The 16034-nt window shown below is 36.5% G+C and overlaps 1 protein-coding gene across 3 annotated transcripts in view; it reads right to left on the bottom strand.

Annotated features, from left to right (window-relative positions):
* LOC109229421 (mRNA-capping enzyme-like) overlaps window positions 1–10472 on the bottom strand; it is a 32263-nt gene extending 21791 nt beyond the window's left edge. Inside the window, exons 1-3 of one of the 3 annotated variants that reach the window (XM_019394852.1) lie at window positions 10398–10472; window positions 10111–10170; window positions 863–1068 (exon numbers count right to left, since the gene is read on the bottom strand). In XM_019394852.1, coding sequence (XP_019250397.1) covers window positions 863–1003 — 141 coding nt within the window. In that variant the 5' untranslated portion in view covers window positions 1004–1068; window positions 10111–10170; window positions 10398–10472. Of the gene's footprint in view, window positions 1–862; window positions 1069–10110 lie in introns of all 3 variants that reach the window. The other 2 variants (XM_019394853.1, XM_019394854.1) reach the window with 2 other exon arrangements.

Raw genomic sequence — 16034 nt, 5'->3', positions numbered from 1 at the left:
CTATCTTTGGGCACTTACTCCCTTGTCCCCCATCTTTTTCCACTTTGCATGGCACCAAAAATAGTTCACATTATATAACTAAGCTGACTAGGAGATAACCAGATTACCAATAATGCTGAATATCCCCATTAATCAGAGGATAATCTGTTCAACGACCTAAGCGACTTCCCCATCCATACTTTTTTGTTGATCCCAAACTGCTTGCCTGACTAAAAAGCGAAAGAGGGGGGGGGGGGGGGAATTACACAAAAAAGGAAGGAAAAAAAATAAAATAAGCTAATCTTCATTCTTCAACCATGCTATGCTAAGGCCCCATCCAAGGAACTTGAGCCAACATATAAGAGTTCAGATTAACACGAATTCTGTACTAGTGAACCAAGGTAGTTTTATCAACTGTATACCAGTAAGACTTCAGCAGCTTCAGCCTAACACTCATTGTAGACAACTCAAGCTTCTCATTGTGCTAGTTTATGGGTTAAGGAAAATCCAGCATTTGGACTTATTCAAAAGAAAGGGGAAATTTCAACACTTCGGATGCTTTCTCAAGCAACTGTTCATCTGTTTGAAAGATGAATAAGAATAGCTAGGGGAAATTTCAACACTTCGGATGCTTTCTCAAGCAACTGTTCATCTGTTTGAAAGATGGATAAAAATAGCATTCTCCAAAAAAAAATTGCCTCAAAGACGTTGCACAAAGCTATCTACAGGAATTAATCTGCTGAAGACAAACAGCAAACGAACATCTAATATAAAGGAGAGATGCATCGAACAAAAAGCGAAAGAGATATCCAATAAAGAAGCAAGTTCCAGTAAGAGTACAGCTCAATAGCTGATATAGTGAGCAGTAGAAACAGAGACATACGCGACGTGAAATCTCCACTGCACTCGTATAATCTGCACGGTCGTCACTATGTTCTACATTGGATTCTTCCGGTTCCTCTTCTAATTGTTGTCCAAAGATCTCATCGTCATCCTGTGGCTGTGGCGAGGCATTCAGATCCATGCTGGTGATTCAAGTCTCACCAAAAGCATATGTCAAGGTGCCTGTAAGTAATTTATATTCTGTTCCTACAACAAATAAGATAGCACATTGAATTGTTCAACTACCCTGTGGGGAAGGCTGAATTTATTCAAATCCAATGCATAGTTTTCTGATAAATAAAATTTCAATGCATCATTCAAATATTAATAAGTTAATGAACCAAACAAACATCATAAATTTGGATATTAAAGATATATATCAATGCATAGGACACAAAAGTACACAATGCTGGAGTCGACATGATTTGAAACAATATAATAGTTGACTCGAGTCAAAGAATACAACCTTTTTTAAACTAGAGAGAAAGAAACTTATCGACCTAAAAAGTTCATAGTGATCTCCTCCAGTGCCATTATTCGAGTTTCATTTGGGTTCTCAAATACGCAGCATGGTCAATTTTGATGGAGAGAGGATAATTGTTTATGAATGACCATGGTTGCGAATTGAGAGGGCAACTAAGTGTAATTATGCCTACTTTAGCAGAAACGATTCATGACAGAGGATGTAAGCATAATTCGAGAACTCAAGGAAGTGACCAAAAATAACTTGGGCTGCAAAAGTACTTCTTAAAGAATTTTTGTTCACTTGTGATCCTAAATATCAATTCACTAGCAAAAACATATAAGATGGGCATAAGTCCAGAAAATAAAAAGGAGCTTTTTTTCTCCCTAAAAAAGGAGAATATTAAATAATACTCTCTTTCCCTTTATCACTCAGCAACAAAGAGCCCCAATTGGTGCCGAGAAGCAAGTTTCATGCACTATTTAGCCCCTTGCGACCTCCCTCTTTCTCCACCAGCAAACAACCGTTTTTGTTCTCCTCTATCCCTGCTTATGTTAACCTTCTCTCTCATGAATGCACTCTACAACCTCTGAATGGTCCCAGAAAGTAAGCTCTCCCTCCACCTCCTTAGAGCAATCCCTAATTATAGGCAATATCTATTTGCATGTTATGGGCACCCACCTTTACCCACAGCGCACTAGAATTAAGCATTCTTTTACAACCAAGTGACCACCCCTTCCATCAGCCGCACTCAATTTATTTTCCACTTGGTGCGTGTAAACCTAGACCTCACCTGGATTTGAAGTTCATCCAATGTAATAGCACAACTATTATAAAGCTAATCTAACTCTTGATGAGTTCCTGTGAGATGTAGCTAGTATCTAAATCCAAAAAGTATTAGCACGTTATAATTTTTCTATGAGATGTGTTAGTTTGGTAGTTAAATAGTTACACGTAAATAACCCTAATCCTATATGTAGTAGGAGTAGAACATGTATTATATATATAGGACTCATTGTATTATTGTTAAAACATCAATAACATAATTTTCCCGTTCTCACATGGTATCAGAGGGGCAGTGAGAAAACATCCGGGAAAGAAAACCCACCCAAAACAGTCGTCGTGCTTCAATTCCGGCGACCTTTTAGGGCTGTTTTTCGGAAAAAAAACAATTTCCATCGATGTTGTGCAAAAACCAACACCACCACAAGGTCCCCAACCCCCCGACCAAACCCCATCAAACACCTCCAGCAGACAACCTCCCACGCGCCGCCCGAAGAAACTTTTTTTCCGGTGAGATCTGCGGCGCGTGGAGCCCTTTCTGGCCATTTTTTGAAATTGCTTCTTCAGAACAGTCGGACCTACTTGTAATTCCGAGCCTACCCGTGCTTTTATTTTTTGATTCCGGGCACTTTGAAAATTTTCCGGCAACTACAGTAGTTTTCCGACAGCTACAGTATTTTTTCCGGCAAAAGTATCCAGATTTCTTCCGTATTCGCTGATAATTTTGCTAGCCCTCTCTTTAATCCAACCATGTCTCTCGGATTTGATGCTTTTGGTTCATAAAACAGTGGCGTTGAAAATTCAGTCTTGATGATTACTTCTGAAGCCCTACTTGGGAGTTCCAATTATTTATCTTGGGCCCCGTCTGTTGAGTTGTGGTGTAAAGGTCAAGGTGTTCAAGATCACTTAACCAAACAGGCTAGTGAGGGAGATGACAAGGCCAAAGCACAGTGGGAAAAGATCAATGCTCAGTTATGTAGTATCTTGTGGCGATCTATTGATTCCAAATTGATGCCTTTGTTTCACCCATTCCAGGCATGTTATTTAGTTTGGGAAAAGGCTCGTACTTTATACACTAATGACATATCTCGTTTCTATGATGTGATATCGCGAATGACAAGCTTGAAGAAACAGGAATCGGATATGTCTACTTACTTGGGACAAGTACAAGCAGTGATGGAAGAATTTGAGAAGCTGATGCCAGTTTCTGCTAATATTGAAAAGCAACAAGAGCAACGACAGAAGATGTTTCTAGTTCTTACACTCACTGGTAGGGGTATTCATAAAAATCCGAAAAACCGAACCAAACAAAACCGACCAAAAAAATTGATACTTTTTGGTTTGGTTTGGTTTTGGTTTTGAATTTTAAAAAGTGATCAAATTTGATTTGGTTTTGGTTTTAATCAAAAAATAACCGAAAAAAAACAAATCAAACCGTCTATAGGAGTAGCTATTTCAAATTTATTATTACACCTATATATATGTATAGTTTTATACAAAGTTTCAAAAAATTTTATGGTGAATGTTAATCGTTTGCACTTTTAGTACAGTTTTTTACCTTTATATTCTAGTTTGATTGGTAGTTTTCTTTTGTTAAGTGTAAGAATCCATTTTATGTTAAAAATATATATTTTTAATTGAGTCCTTAAATTATTCATCACTATTTGATTCAATTATCATCAATATATTTTAGTAAATAATAGATTTCTCAAAGGGCAATTGATTTGATAGTGTTACGTTGATAATGTGATCGCTGGAATATGTGTTTGGTAGTGTATGTCTTATATTTAAGAAAAAACCGACAAATAACCGAAAAAAACGAAAAACCGACAAAACCCGACATAAACCGAATCGAGAAAAAACCGACTTAATTGGTTTGGTTTGGACCTAATATTTGAAAAATCGATCCAAATCGAACCATGAACACCCCTACTCGCTGGACTTCCTAATGACCTTGAATCAGTACGTGACCAGATATTGGCTAGTCCGACTGTCCCTACAATTGATAAATTATTCTCTCGATTACTTCACCTTGCTGCAGCACCAAGTCACCCAGTGATCTCATCACAAGACACTTGAATCCTCTGTTCTCGCATCCCAGACAATGGAAAATCGGGCATCTCAAACTTTGGAGAATAAACGAGGAGGAGGTCGTTTTGGAAGATCTAGACCTAAGTGTTCTTATTGTCATAAACTTGGACACACTCGTGAAGTGTGCTATTCTTTACATGGTCGACCACCCAAAAATGCTTATGTTGCTCAGACCGAGACTACATGTAACCAGGGATTTTCTTTATCGGAAGGGGAATATAAGGAGTTCCTTTGGTACCGAGCAAGTAAGCAGACATCTCCACAAATAGATTTTGTTGCTCAAATTGATACTTCTGTTGCTAGTAATTCTTTTGCTTGTCTTTCCCAATCTAGTACTCTTGGACAATGGGTCGTGGACTCATGTGCTTCTGATCATATCTCTGGTAATAAATCACTTTTGTCAAATATTGTGTATTCACAATCTCTTCCCACTGTTACTTTAGCCAATGGATTTCAAACTAAAGCAAAAGGAATTGGACAAGTAAATCCCCTACCCTCTGTCACTCTAGATTCCATTCTTTATGTCCCTGGGTGTCCTTTTAGTCTTGCATCTATTAGTCATATGACTCGTGCCCTCCAATGTGGTATATATTTTATTGATGATTCTTTTATTATGCAGGACCGCAGTACGGGACAGACGATTGGCACAGGACTTGAATCAGAAATCCTTTACTACCTTAACTCACTCAATCCCTCCAAGGCATGTCTAGTTACAGATCCTCCAGACCTAATTCACAAACGTTTAGGACATCCAAGTTTGTCCAAGCTTCAGAAGATGGTTCCTAGTTAGTCTAGTTTATCTACATTAGATTGTGAGTCGTGTCAGCTCGGGAAACATACCCGAGCCTTCTTTCCTCGTAGTATTAAGAGTCATGCAGAGTCTATTTTTTCTTTAGTTCATTCTGATATATGGGGTCCTAGTAGAGTCAGTTCAACCTTGGAATTTCGTTATTTTGTTAGTTTCGTTGATGATTATTCAAGATGTACTTGGATTTTCTTAATGAAAGATCGTTCTGAGTTATTTTCTATATTCCAGAATATTTGTGCTGAAATCAAAAATCAATTTGGTGTTTCTATTGGCACTTTTCGTAGTGATAATGCCTTGGAATATTTATCCTCTCAATTTCAGCAGTTTATGACTTCTCAAGGAATTATTCATCAGACCTCTTGTCCTTGTACCCCTCAGCAAAATAGGATTGCAGAGAGAAAGAATAGGCACCTCATTGAGATTGCTCGCACACTTCTTATTGAATCTCATGTTCCATTGCGTTTTTGGGGCGATGCAGTTCTCACAGCTTGTTATTTGATTAATCGAATGCCTTCACCTCCCATCCAGATCAGGTTCCGTATTCAATATTGTTTCCCCGGTCACCCTTATACTCTCTTCGCCCTCGTGTTTTTGGGAGCACTTGTTTTGTTCATAACTTAGCTGTTTCGTTCATAACTTAGCTCCTGGGAAAGATAAGTTAGCTCCTCATGCTCTCAAGTGTGTCTTCCTTGGTTATTCTCGTGTTCAGAAGAGATATCGTTGTTACTCACCTGATCTTTGTAGGTACCTTATGTCAGCTGACGTCACGTTTTTTTAGTCTAAACCTTTCTTTACCTCTTCTGACCAGCTTGATATATCTGAGGTCTTACCTATACCGACCTTTGTGGAGTTTACTATAGCTCCTCCTTCAGGACCTTCACCTTCCGCCACAGAAGTCTTACCCATTCCAACCGTTGAGGAGTCTAGTGTGGCTCCTCCTAGATCCCAGCCACAGGAACACCACTCTTGACTTATCATCGTCGTCCGCGCCCAGCATCAGGCCTAGCTGATTCACGTCCTGCACCTGACCCTACTCCTACTGCGGACCCTGCTCCTAGTACACCGATTGCACTTCGGAAAGGTATACGGACCACACTTAATCCTAATCCCCATTATGTCGGTTTAAGTTATCATCGTCTTTCATCACCCAATTATGCTTTTATATCTTTTTTGTCCTCTGTTTCCATCCCTAAGTCTACAGGTGAAGTATTGTCTCATCTAGGATGGCGACAGGCTATGATTGACGAGATGTCTGCTTTACATACGAGTGGTACTTGGGAGCTCGTTCCACTTCCTTCAGGTAAATCTACTGTTGGTTGGGTTGGGTGTATGCAGTCAAGGTTGGTCCGGATGGCAAGGTTGATCGACTTAAGGCCCGTCTTGTTGCCAAGGGATATACTCAGATATTTGGGCTCGATTACAGTGATACCTTCTCTCCCGTGGCTAAGATAGCATCAGTCCGCCTTTTCCTATCCATGGTTGTTGTTCGCCATTGGCCTCTCTATCAGCTGGACATTAAGAATGATTTTCTACACGATGACTTGAGGATCAAGTTTATATGGAGCAACCACCTGGGTTTGTTGCTCGGGGGAGTCTTGTGGCCTTGTATGTCGCTTGCGCCAGTCACTTTATGGTCTGAAGCACAGTTATTCAGGAGTTTGGCATGACTCGTAGTGAAGCTGATCACTCTGTGTTTTATCGGCATTCTGCTTCAAGTCTCTGTATTTATCTGGTGGTCTATGTTGACGATATTGTTATGACTGGCAATGATCATGATGGTATTACTAAATTGAACCGACGTCTCTTTTAACACTTTCAGACTAAGGATCTAGGCAGACTAAAGTATTTTCTGGGTATTAAGGTTGCTCAGTCTAGCTCAGGTATTGTGATCTCACAGCGGAAGTATGTCTTAAACATTCTTGAGGACAGGAATGATAGGTTGTAGACCGATTGACACTCCGATGGATCCGAATTCTAAACTTCTGCCAGGACAGGGGGAGCCACTTAGCAATCCTGTAAGATATAAGCGGCTGGTTGGCAAATTAAATTATCTCACGGTGACTAGACCTGACATTTCCTTTCTTGTGAGTATTGTAAGTCAGTTTATGGATTCTCCTTGTGATAGTCATTAGGATGCAGTTGTCCGCATTCATCGGTATATAAAATTGGCTCCAGTCAAACGGTTATTGTTTAAGGATGAGGCCATGAGCAGATCGTTGGATACTCAGATGCTGATTGGGCAGGATCACTTTCTGATAGACATTCTACGTCTGGTTATTGTGTTTTAGTAGGAGGCAATTTAGTGTCTTGGAAGAGCAAGAAACAAAATGTAGTTGCTCGGCCTAGTGCAGAAGCAGAATATCGAGCAATGGCTATGACAACATGTGAGCTAATTTTGGATCAAACAATTGCTCAAGGAGTTGAAATTTGGTGAAATCAGCCAAATAGAACTTGTGTGCGATAATCAAGTTGCCCTTCATATTGCATCAAATTCGGTGTTCCATGAGAGGACTAAACACATTGAGATTGATCGTCACTTCATCAGAGAAAAGATACTCTCAGGAGATATTGCTACAAAATTTGTGAAGTCGAATGATCAACTTGCTAATAATTTCACCAAGTTCCTCACATGATCCCCGTATTAGTTATATATGTAACAAGCTCGGTACATATGATTTATATGCACCTGCTTGAGGGGGAGTGTTAGTTTGGTAGTTAAATAGTTACATGTAAATAACCCCAATCCTATATGTAGTAGGAGTACAACATGTATTATATATATAGGACTAATTGTATCATTGTTAACACATTAATAATATAATTTTCTTGTTCTCACAAGAGCAACACATGGTGCTCCTTCCAGTAATATCACGACATTCACGAGGCAATGACTCTTACTCTTGCTTCTTTTTGGCTTTTGTTTGTTTAGGGACTTATTGCAATAGTTATGAGCTTTGACCCAGAATTGGAGAAGGTACACTCAATTTGTGCAAGAACCAGAGTTAGTAGATTCGCTTCACATTATTTATAATCGTCCAACCATTTTCTCTATCTGTTCTTCCTGGAAGAACTTCTTGAACCCACTCAGTACTCACCTAAAGGGTGAAGTACCATATCACAGAATTAGCTAGACCCACCAGTTTGACTTACCAGTGGTATACAACTCATAGTTGAGAAGTCCAATTTTAACTTGGGCCTATATCATAAACTAATAGAGAAAACCAACCACCTCAACCCGCTTTCAATTGAATTGACCAAATAGAAGTCAACCTTTTGAAAAAATTTCCATCCCCGAAAATACTAGAAAAGCCATAGAGAAAATGATCTTGGGCAGACCAAACCAATAAAAGATCATTCTACCTTAAACGATGTGAATCAGATTCTATATCATGGATATATGCATATCCTTCACCCTCTCCTCACAAATGCCCGAGCCAGGAAGAAAAAAAACACTTATATTGACAACTGTGATCTCCACCAGGTTAATCTGTTTGTTTGATTTACCTTTTTTTTTTTGATTTACTTTTATAAATTCACCTCCTACAAACTTTTAGCGTTCCATCCTCAAATCCCATTCATTTGGTTTCAGGTGTATAAGCAGCAAGTATATACAGCCACAGCATCTCAATCACGCAAGTATTAAAGATTACAGGCACCAAATACCAAATTAAGCCATCATTAATCATTAAAAACGGGCTAAACAGACAATTCCACACCTTCTGCTTGGTGGGCGATCTCACATACTAAAGATGTGCCAGTCGAAAACCTTAATCTATAGAATGAAATCCCAATATTCAGGAACAAGACTATCACATTACATTCAAAGGATCAACGGTATAAAGTACAATAACCAAGTCACTGAAATCACAATTGCATCATCCAAGCATAGAAATAACAACCTCCTATAACATGAAAATTGTCGAAGAACAATGACCATATTCAAAACAAATTAATTCTAAGAAGTGGTTAAATGTCTAAAATCTCCATACCAATTTTAATACTCCCTGTGGAAATTCGTTTGTCCCCCTTTCCTTTATTGTCAATCTCAAAAAGATTGGCACCGAACTGTTTAAAATCTAATAATTATTACATTCCCATTTTACCATTGACATGGCGAGCTGTAGATCCCACTAAATACAAAAAAGAACAAATCTGTACCAAAGGCACTTTAAGCTTATATCAGAAGCATTTAAACTCCGCATCTAGCCAAATACTGCCGAGCAAAATTGGGATGAGGGAGTATTTCTTAATGAATTCTCCACATTTAACAATTCAGCATAACCATGCACATTACATTTATAGCACCAAATCCCCACAGGATTCTACCACCGCACACAAAACACATGTAGTTATAAATGCAATATTCCAAATAATAAATGACTTGTGAACTAAGTCATCAGATTGACAAAGAACGTTCCTGTACACCGACGCCAACAGAAACCCCAACAAGTGTAACAAACCAATTCTATTTCAGAAACCCTGTAAAAGCCCAATCAAACCCCGACACAATTAAGACATTCAGGACAGCAAAATGACAAACAAACAGCACGTGCTCCTCAAAAAAATATCGGACAAATGCAGCCAAAAAAGAAGCTATCATCGCGAATATCAGTCTCAATTTCAAAGCTACACTATGAATTTAGACAGAAAAGTGCAAGAAACAAAAGCAATTGAACAAGGATAGAACAGAAAATAACAAATAAAATGAATTTGGATTAAGCCATTACTCTGATATCTTTCAAAAACAACACTAACAACAAATAACAGATAAACGATTTCGTATTAAGCTCAAAAAATAATAATCAAACAGCACATGCTCCCCAAATATATCAGTGTCAGTCACTATAAAAACTAAAACTTCGAGAGAGGAAAAACTAATCAAAATCAACTCCACACCAACACATTGCATACAACTGCACGGAGCATACAAAAAACCTAAGGTATGATTAAACCTAGCTCCAAAACTGTAGATTAAACAGTTACCAAATCTCATAAAAAACATTTTAAAAAAAAGAGCTGACAAAAATGCATACAAATAATTAGTCCAAAAATAAAAATAAACTCAAATTAGCTAAAAAAGAAAAGGAAGGAGAAGAATTCAAACCTGCTTTATACCGTAAAGCGAACTGGAAAACCCTAGTATACAAGTAGAAATGCTATGATTCTTCAACAACAAAAAAAAAAAAAAAAGAAACCTCAAAATTTCAAAACCCTAGATGGAGAGAAAAATGAAGCGGCGATGTTAGAAAGAGAAAGACGGAGAGAGAGAGATTCATGGCTTAATACATGACGAAGACAAAGGATTTTGCCGATTGCGAAGAATTGAAAATGAAAGGGGAAGATATAGATGGTTGAAAACTGAGAGAATTTAGACACATGTTAAGTACGTACATGTGATCTTGTTAGGAAAGAACAATTAAGAGCCGGATCTGTGAGGTTGGAACTTGGGGGTGGGCTATTTAGGGTGCTGAGGTGTGAGTAAATCCTTAAAAATCGACTAAACCATGGAAATCGTATATCAAATTTATTTATTTTTGATAAAACCGTAAGTTTTTTTTTAAATATATTATAAAATATATTTTGTATATTAAAAATAACTAAGCATTATTTTTTCCTAACGCCTTGAGAATATGAAAACGACTATTAATCAACATGTAATTGACACTTTTAAGTTTCCTTAACCTATTTTAATACTCCTGTTGAAATTAAATTAGTTCCAGCATTTTAAGTAGTAAGTCACAAGATATTTTAATAATTTTAAGTAGCAAGTCACAAGATATTCTAGTGATTTTAAGTAGCAAACAATATGGCATTGAATATCTTCCCTCTTGTATGATTTAGATTTATTTGTTGAATAATGCATCTTCTCAAATAATAGATTTTATTCTTGAGTCCCAATGATTAATATTTTTTCGTGATTTATATTCCTCTCGTCTTTACTTAACGTATTTTATGTTGTTATAGAATAGTGAAATGGTTTTATTCGGGCTATTTTTCATGTTCTCTTGATTTATCACCTCCTACACGGGGAGAGTTTTTTCAAAGTCCTATATACAAGTACACATATTGTCAAGTTTTACTTCTACTAGCGATTTTGACATGATGTTTAAAAAAATATCAAAAATTAACCGAACTGTACTGATACCGAAGAGAAACCGAGATGATTGGTACGGTTTCGAAAAGTCTAATATTGGTTTTACAAAATAGAGGAACCGAAAAATAGTATGATATAAATTTTATAAAATAACAGGCAAAGTCGAACTATTGATACCCTGAGTGAGTATATCCGTATTGAAGCCCCGACTAAGAAGCACTTCCTATTAGGATTTTTCTATTTTCGCCTCAAATTTGCAATCTCTGATTATATAAAGAGAAACTCTATTTATTCCACTTTAATCCTGGATAGTGCTTATTTAGATATGTTATGAAATATGTTCAAAATTAGGTGTAATAGCGCATAAAACGAATTTTAATTATATACACCTCGAATTGTATAAACGCAAGAATTAATTAAAAATATTTATGTATCATATTAAATTGCTATAAACACAATCATATTTAGCAAGTGAGTGCAAGTAGTTCATATGATTGAGTTGTATTCCGTAGAAAGTATAAAAATCTCTAATTATCGAGTAGTAGAATAAAATGAGTTAAAATAAGATGAATAGGTATAGGTGATGGTTGGTTAGGATATATTTTGAATCAAACAAAGTGATAGATTGCATTCGTTGCTCGAGATGTTACAACAATGTGGGAGAAAAGGGGGACGTGACTAGTAGGCTAATTAAAAAGACAAAAAGTGCGATAGGAGGTTTTATGATTTTATTAAGAAGCAACAATCACTTAAATAATGGTAACAAATAACAATGGTCTCGTGTTAGAAATACGCAAGTGTTACGAGTTGATGTGCGAGCAACTTTTATTCTTTTAATTCCTTTTGTCGCTCTTGTATTCGCTGTATTGATTATGCATTCATCCTTGGATACAACACGTGATTTATAATATCGTGACGTGATGCGTTTTTTTTCCTAATGCGGTTATTAGTGGTATCGTTATATATTTTCTCGTTTAGAAAATAAAAAATAAAAGAACATTTATGTGTTTTGTTTCTTCACTAAGCAACTGAGTTCCACTACCCAACGCAAAGAGAAAGCAACCATGAAATGAGACTCAGCTGCAGCACGAATTGGAGGAAGCCACAGCTAGGCTGGTTCAAATTAAATCTCGATGGTGCTCACAAAAAAACTATGAGTGGAATAGGTGGAGTTGTGCGTGACCACAACGGCCACTAGATAATGGATTTCAACATGAGAGTTCAAGCTGTTTCATGCACCCATGCAGAACTTCTGGCTTTTCAGCAAAGTCTCAAGTTTGCCATAGAAAGAAACCTAGCTATTTCCAATGGAAATTGAAACTGACTCGATACAGGTAATACAACTCCTTGAAAATGGCGATACTACATTTGACTCTATTGTTCATAATTGCAGGTGCTTGCTATCCATGAAGGAGAGAGATCTAGTGGTTCGACATAGCTTCAGAGAAGAAAACGGAGTAGCAGACCTACTGGCCAAGGAAGCTGCCAGTCAGACTATCATTAATAAGCTAGTTTATTTTGTTATGCCTCCCCCGTTTGTCGTGGCCAGGATGCTGGCGGACAGGGATAGAGGTGTTAGTATGAAATTAGTGCTTAAAAGCACTTGTAGAACTCTAGCTACTTTTGGAAATCTAAATGCCATAGATGGCATTAATGCTATGTGTAATGATCCAGTGGATCAATGTACTAATATTTTCTAGTATTAAATAAATAAAAAGTATCTCTTGTTAAAAAAACACTTTATCAATGTTTCGTGCGATACAAGCTCATGTTCGTAGGCTGGTCTAGATTTTTAATAGGATGGATGTACTATTGTAAAGAGGTATAGATTTAGAATTTACGCTTGATGGGATTAACTTTAGCCTCTTATCATGAACCCGGTACACTTTGAAATTATAGGTTCAAAATTATATTCTTTTTGAAAATTCAGTGACTTTTTACACACATACACTTCGCGTCAAAAAAAGACCACTCATAGTGAGATTTGAACCGCCAATTTTACTTGTAGAGGTACACCAAATAATTATTGCATCATAGAAGTCTTTAAGCTTGGGTGCACACATGCACATATATTTAAGTAATTTAAAAAAAATATATAATATATACATAGTTTAAGGAGAAGATGATGGGTTCACGTGAACCAATATCTCTTAACCTAGATACGTCCCTGCTCATTTTTTGATAATGTTGCTATGTGTGACTAAAAAAAAAATAGCACTTAGAGCCTGATTAATATTCTTACCATCATTTTGTTTTTACATAATTTGACTACTTTTACTAGTTTGAATATAAAATGTTGTTTAGTGCAAGAAAAGAAGACATTTTATGCAGCGGACTTTGTATCAAAACTAAACTAAGCAAAACGAATGCTACATTACAGTAAATTTTCTAAAAATAATGTCTAATAACCCAACTATATGTACAATCATGGACTTACATAGTTGATCTAACATATAATTGGGTCGTGTTATAAACGCTCTGGCTAAACCTATTGATGGTAGAGGTGAATTATCAGCTTAATATATTTTCAGTAATTTAGCTACAAAGGGTACGGTCAGAAAAATTGAAACAAACTTCATAATTAAAATGACACAAAATCCCTTATTTGCTTAGTTGCTACTTTCAGGGTGCGAGCAATCGCTAGTCGCAAATAAATTAATATTTCATGAATATTTGTAATAGGCACAAGGATCTAACATGCGCCTATTTAAATCTAACATGCTACTCTAAGTCTCCTATAAAATGAAGTTAGACCTTCCAAAAATTGGGCAATCCAAACACACTACTAATAGCCTACTCTCCAGACGACAATACTGCTCAATTTATAATTTTCGTTAGTGATGGAACGTTGTACTGTACCACTTTAGTTTTTGAGGTTGCTCTGTAACAATCTCTTTTTCTTATAGAAATGATAGTGTCACATTGTAGTTTCGATGTAAACAAGGAATTTTTTAGTTTAGAGAATCCAAAAAACACATAAGAACAACTAACTAATTATCAGCAAGCAAGCAAGAATATTGGATCTTTGTAAAGCTTTTAGAAGGTGTAGTAAACATAGTTACGTAACTAATTAAAAGCAATCACAAGTCCACAAGTAATTCTCTTAAGGCATGCATAAAAGACACCATAATCATGCTGTCGATGTTCAGTAGTATGCATAAACAACAAAAAGAAAGGTGAAAAAAGACAATGTTAGTTTGGGTGTACTTGTCCATATATACTATTCCAGTTTCCAACAAATAATTAGACTGACTTTATGTGTTATAAGTTGTCTTCATCCTTCATACACTTCTGGAAAATGGCAGATTTCCGACCGCCAAAATGGTCGGAATTCGGTCGGAAATCACGTATTTCCGACTACTTTCCGACCAAAATTGGTCAGTCGGAAAAAAGTTGGTCGGAAAGCAATTTCCGACTGAATCTGTCGGTGATTTTCGACCAAAGTGATCGCAAATTTCAAAAGGTCAGACAACCAAATATTTCACGTTTCCAACCAAAGTGGTCGGAATTTACCGACTGAATCAGTCGTAATAATACAAATAAGATAATTATTTATTTAAAATTAAATAATATAAATATAACATTTCCGACTGAATCGGTCCGTGATTAAAAATTAAAAATTAAATTTTATTTATTTTCCGACTTAATCCATCAAACTATTGAATAAAAAATTAAATTTTATTTAATTTTCGGTGGATTTCGTCAAAAATAATTGAATATTATCTTTTTTTTAAAAAATTTCCGACCGAATCAATCGGAAATCTGGGAATTTACGGTTAAATTTAGGCAGTTGTCCGACCGTTTTCGTCGGAATTTTGTAAAAAATTGGCAGAATTCTGCCCAATTTCAAGCTATACCACCTGTCAAACTATTACAAATAAAAAAATACCAACCAACAATATATTAGCACAATCTGAACCAACGTACATTAATACAATAATACCAACCAACAATACAATAACACAATCTAAACCAATAGTGCCAAACATTAACACAACTTAAATGAACAATACCAACCATTAAAGGGAGAAATAAAAAAAATAGCCAGATTTACAAGTGGTCCTTCAAAAATAGCCCAATTTCAAAAGTAATCGAAATCTAGCCACTTTTCATGTAAAGATAAATCTGAGCGAAAATACTGTTTCAAAACCCGAAAAATACGCCAGTATTATGCTGGAGTTCCAGCATAAGTATACTTGAACTCCAGCATATTATACTGGAGTTCCAGGATAAATTTGGTGGAACTCCAGCATATCCAGCATAATATACTGGAGTTCCAGCAAAGTATATCGGTCCAGTATAATATGCTGGAAGTTCATACACAAGTGCTCGAATCTCCAGTATATTATGCTGAAACTTTCCGTATGTTGGAATTCCATCATAATATGCTGGAAATTCATACACAGGTGCACCGAACTCCAGTATATTATGTTGGACCGGTCTCTGTTGCAGCAAAATAGTGGTTATTTTTTATTGACTTGGTAAACGCTGGCTATTTTTGAATGACCAGTACAAAATTTGGCTAGACCGTGCTATTTTTACACCATTAAACCTAACAATTTTGGGCATAAAAACATCAAAATAGTAGCCCACATTCAAGTTTAAAACAATACATAAAGTTGTCTCTCACAATCAAGTTTACCAATCAACCAAAACATCACAACTAAACTACTACACATCAGATTCAGTTTGTTCATCCTCATCATCTGATAAATCATGCCATGTTTTCTCATGAATTTCTACATCTTAACAAATGTTCTATACTGGGAGTCCAATTGTTGCTTCAAATCATGAATTTCGTTTCTCATATCTTCCATTTGTTCTTGATTTTGAGAAGAAGAAGAATTGGCTAAGAGTGAGTTTGGATGACCTATAGGTCGACGTACTCCTAGTCCATAGACTCTGCCTTTGTTTACTCCACCCCTTGCTGTCCG

Source organism: Nicotiana attenuata, chromosome 7 (assembly GCF_001879085.1).
Source record: "Nicotiana attenuata strain UT chromosome 7, NIATTr2, whole genome shotgun sequence".
NCBI lineage: Eukaryota > Viridiplantae > Streptophyta > Magnoliopsida > Solanales > Solanaceae > Nicotiana > Nicotiana attenuata.
This window is presented reverse-complemented; position numbering and strand designations above follow the sequence as displayed.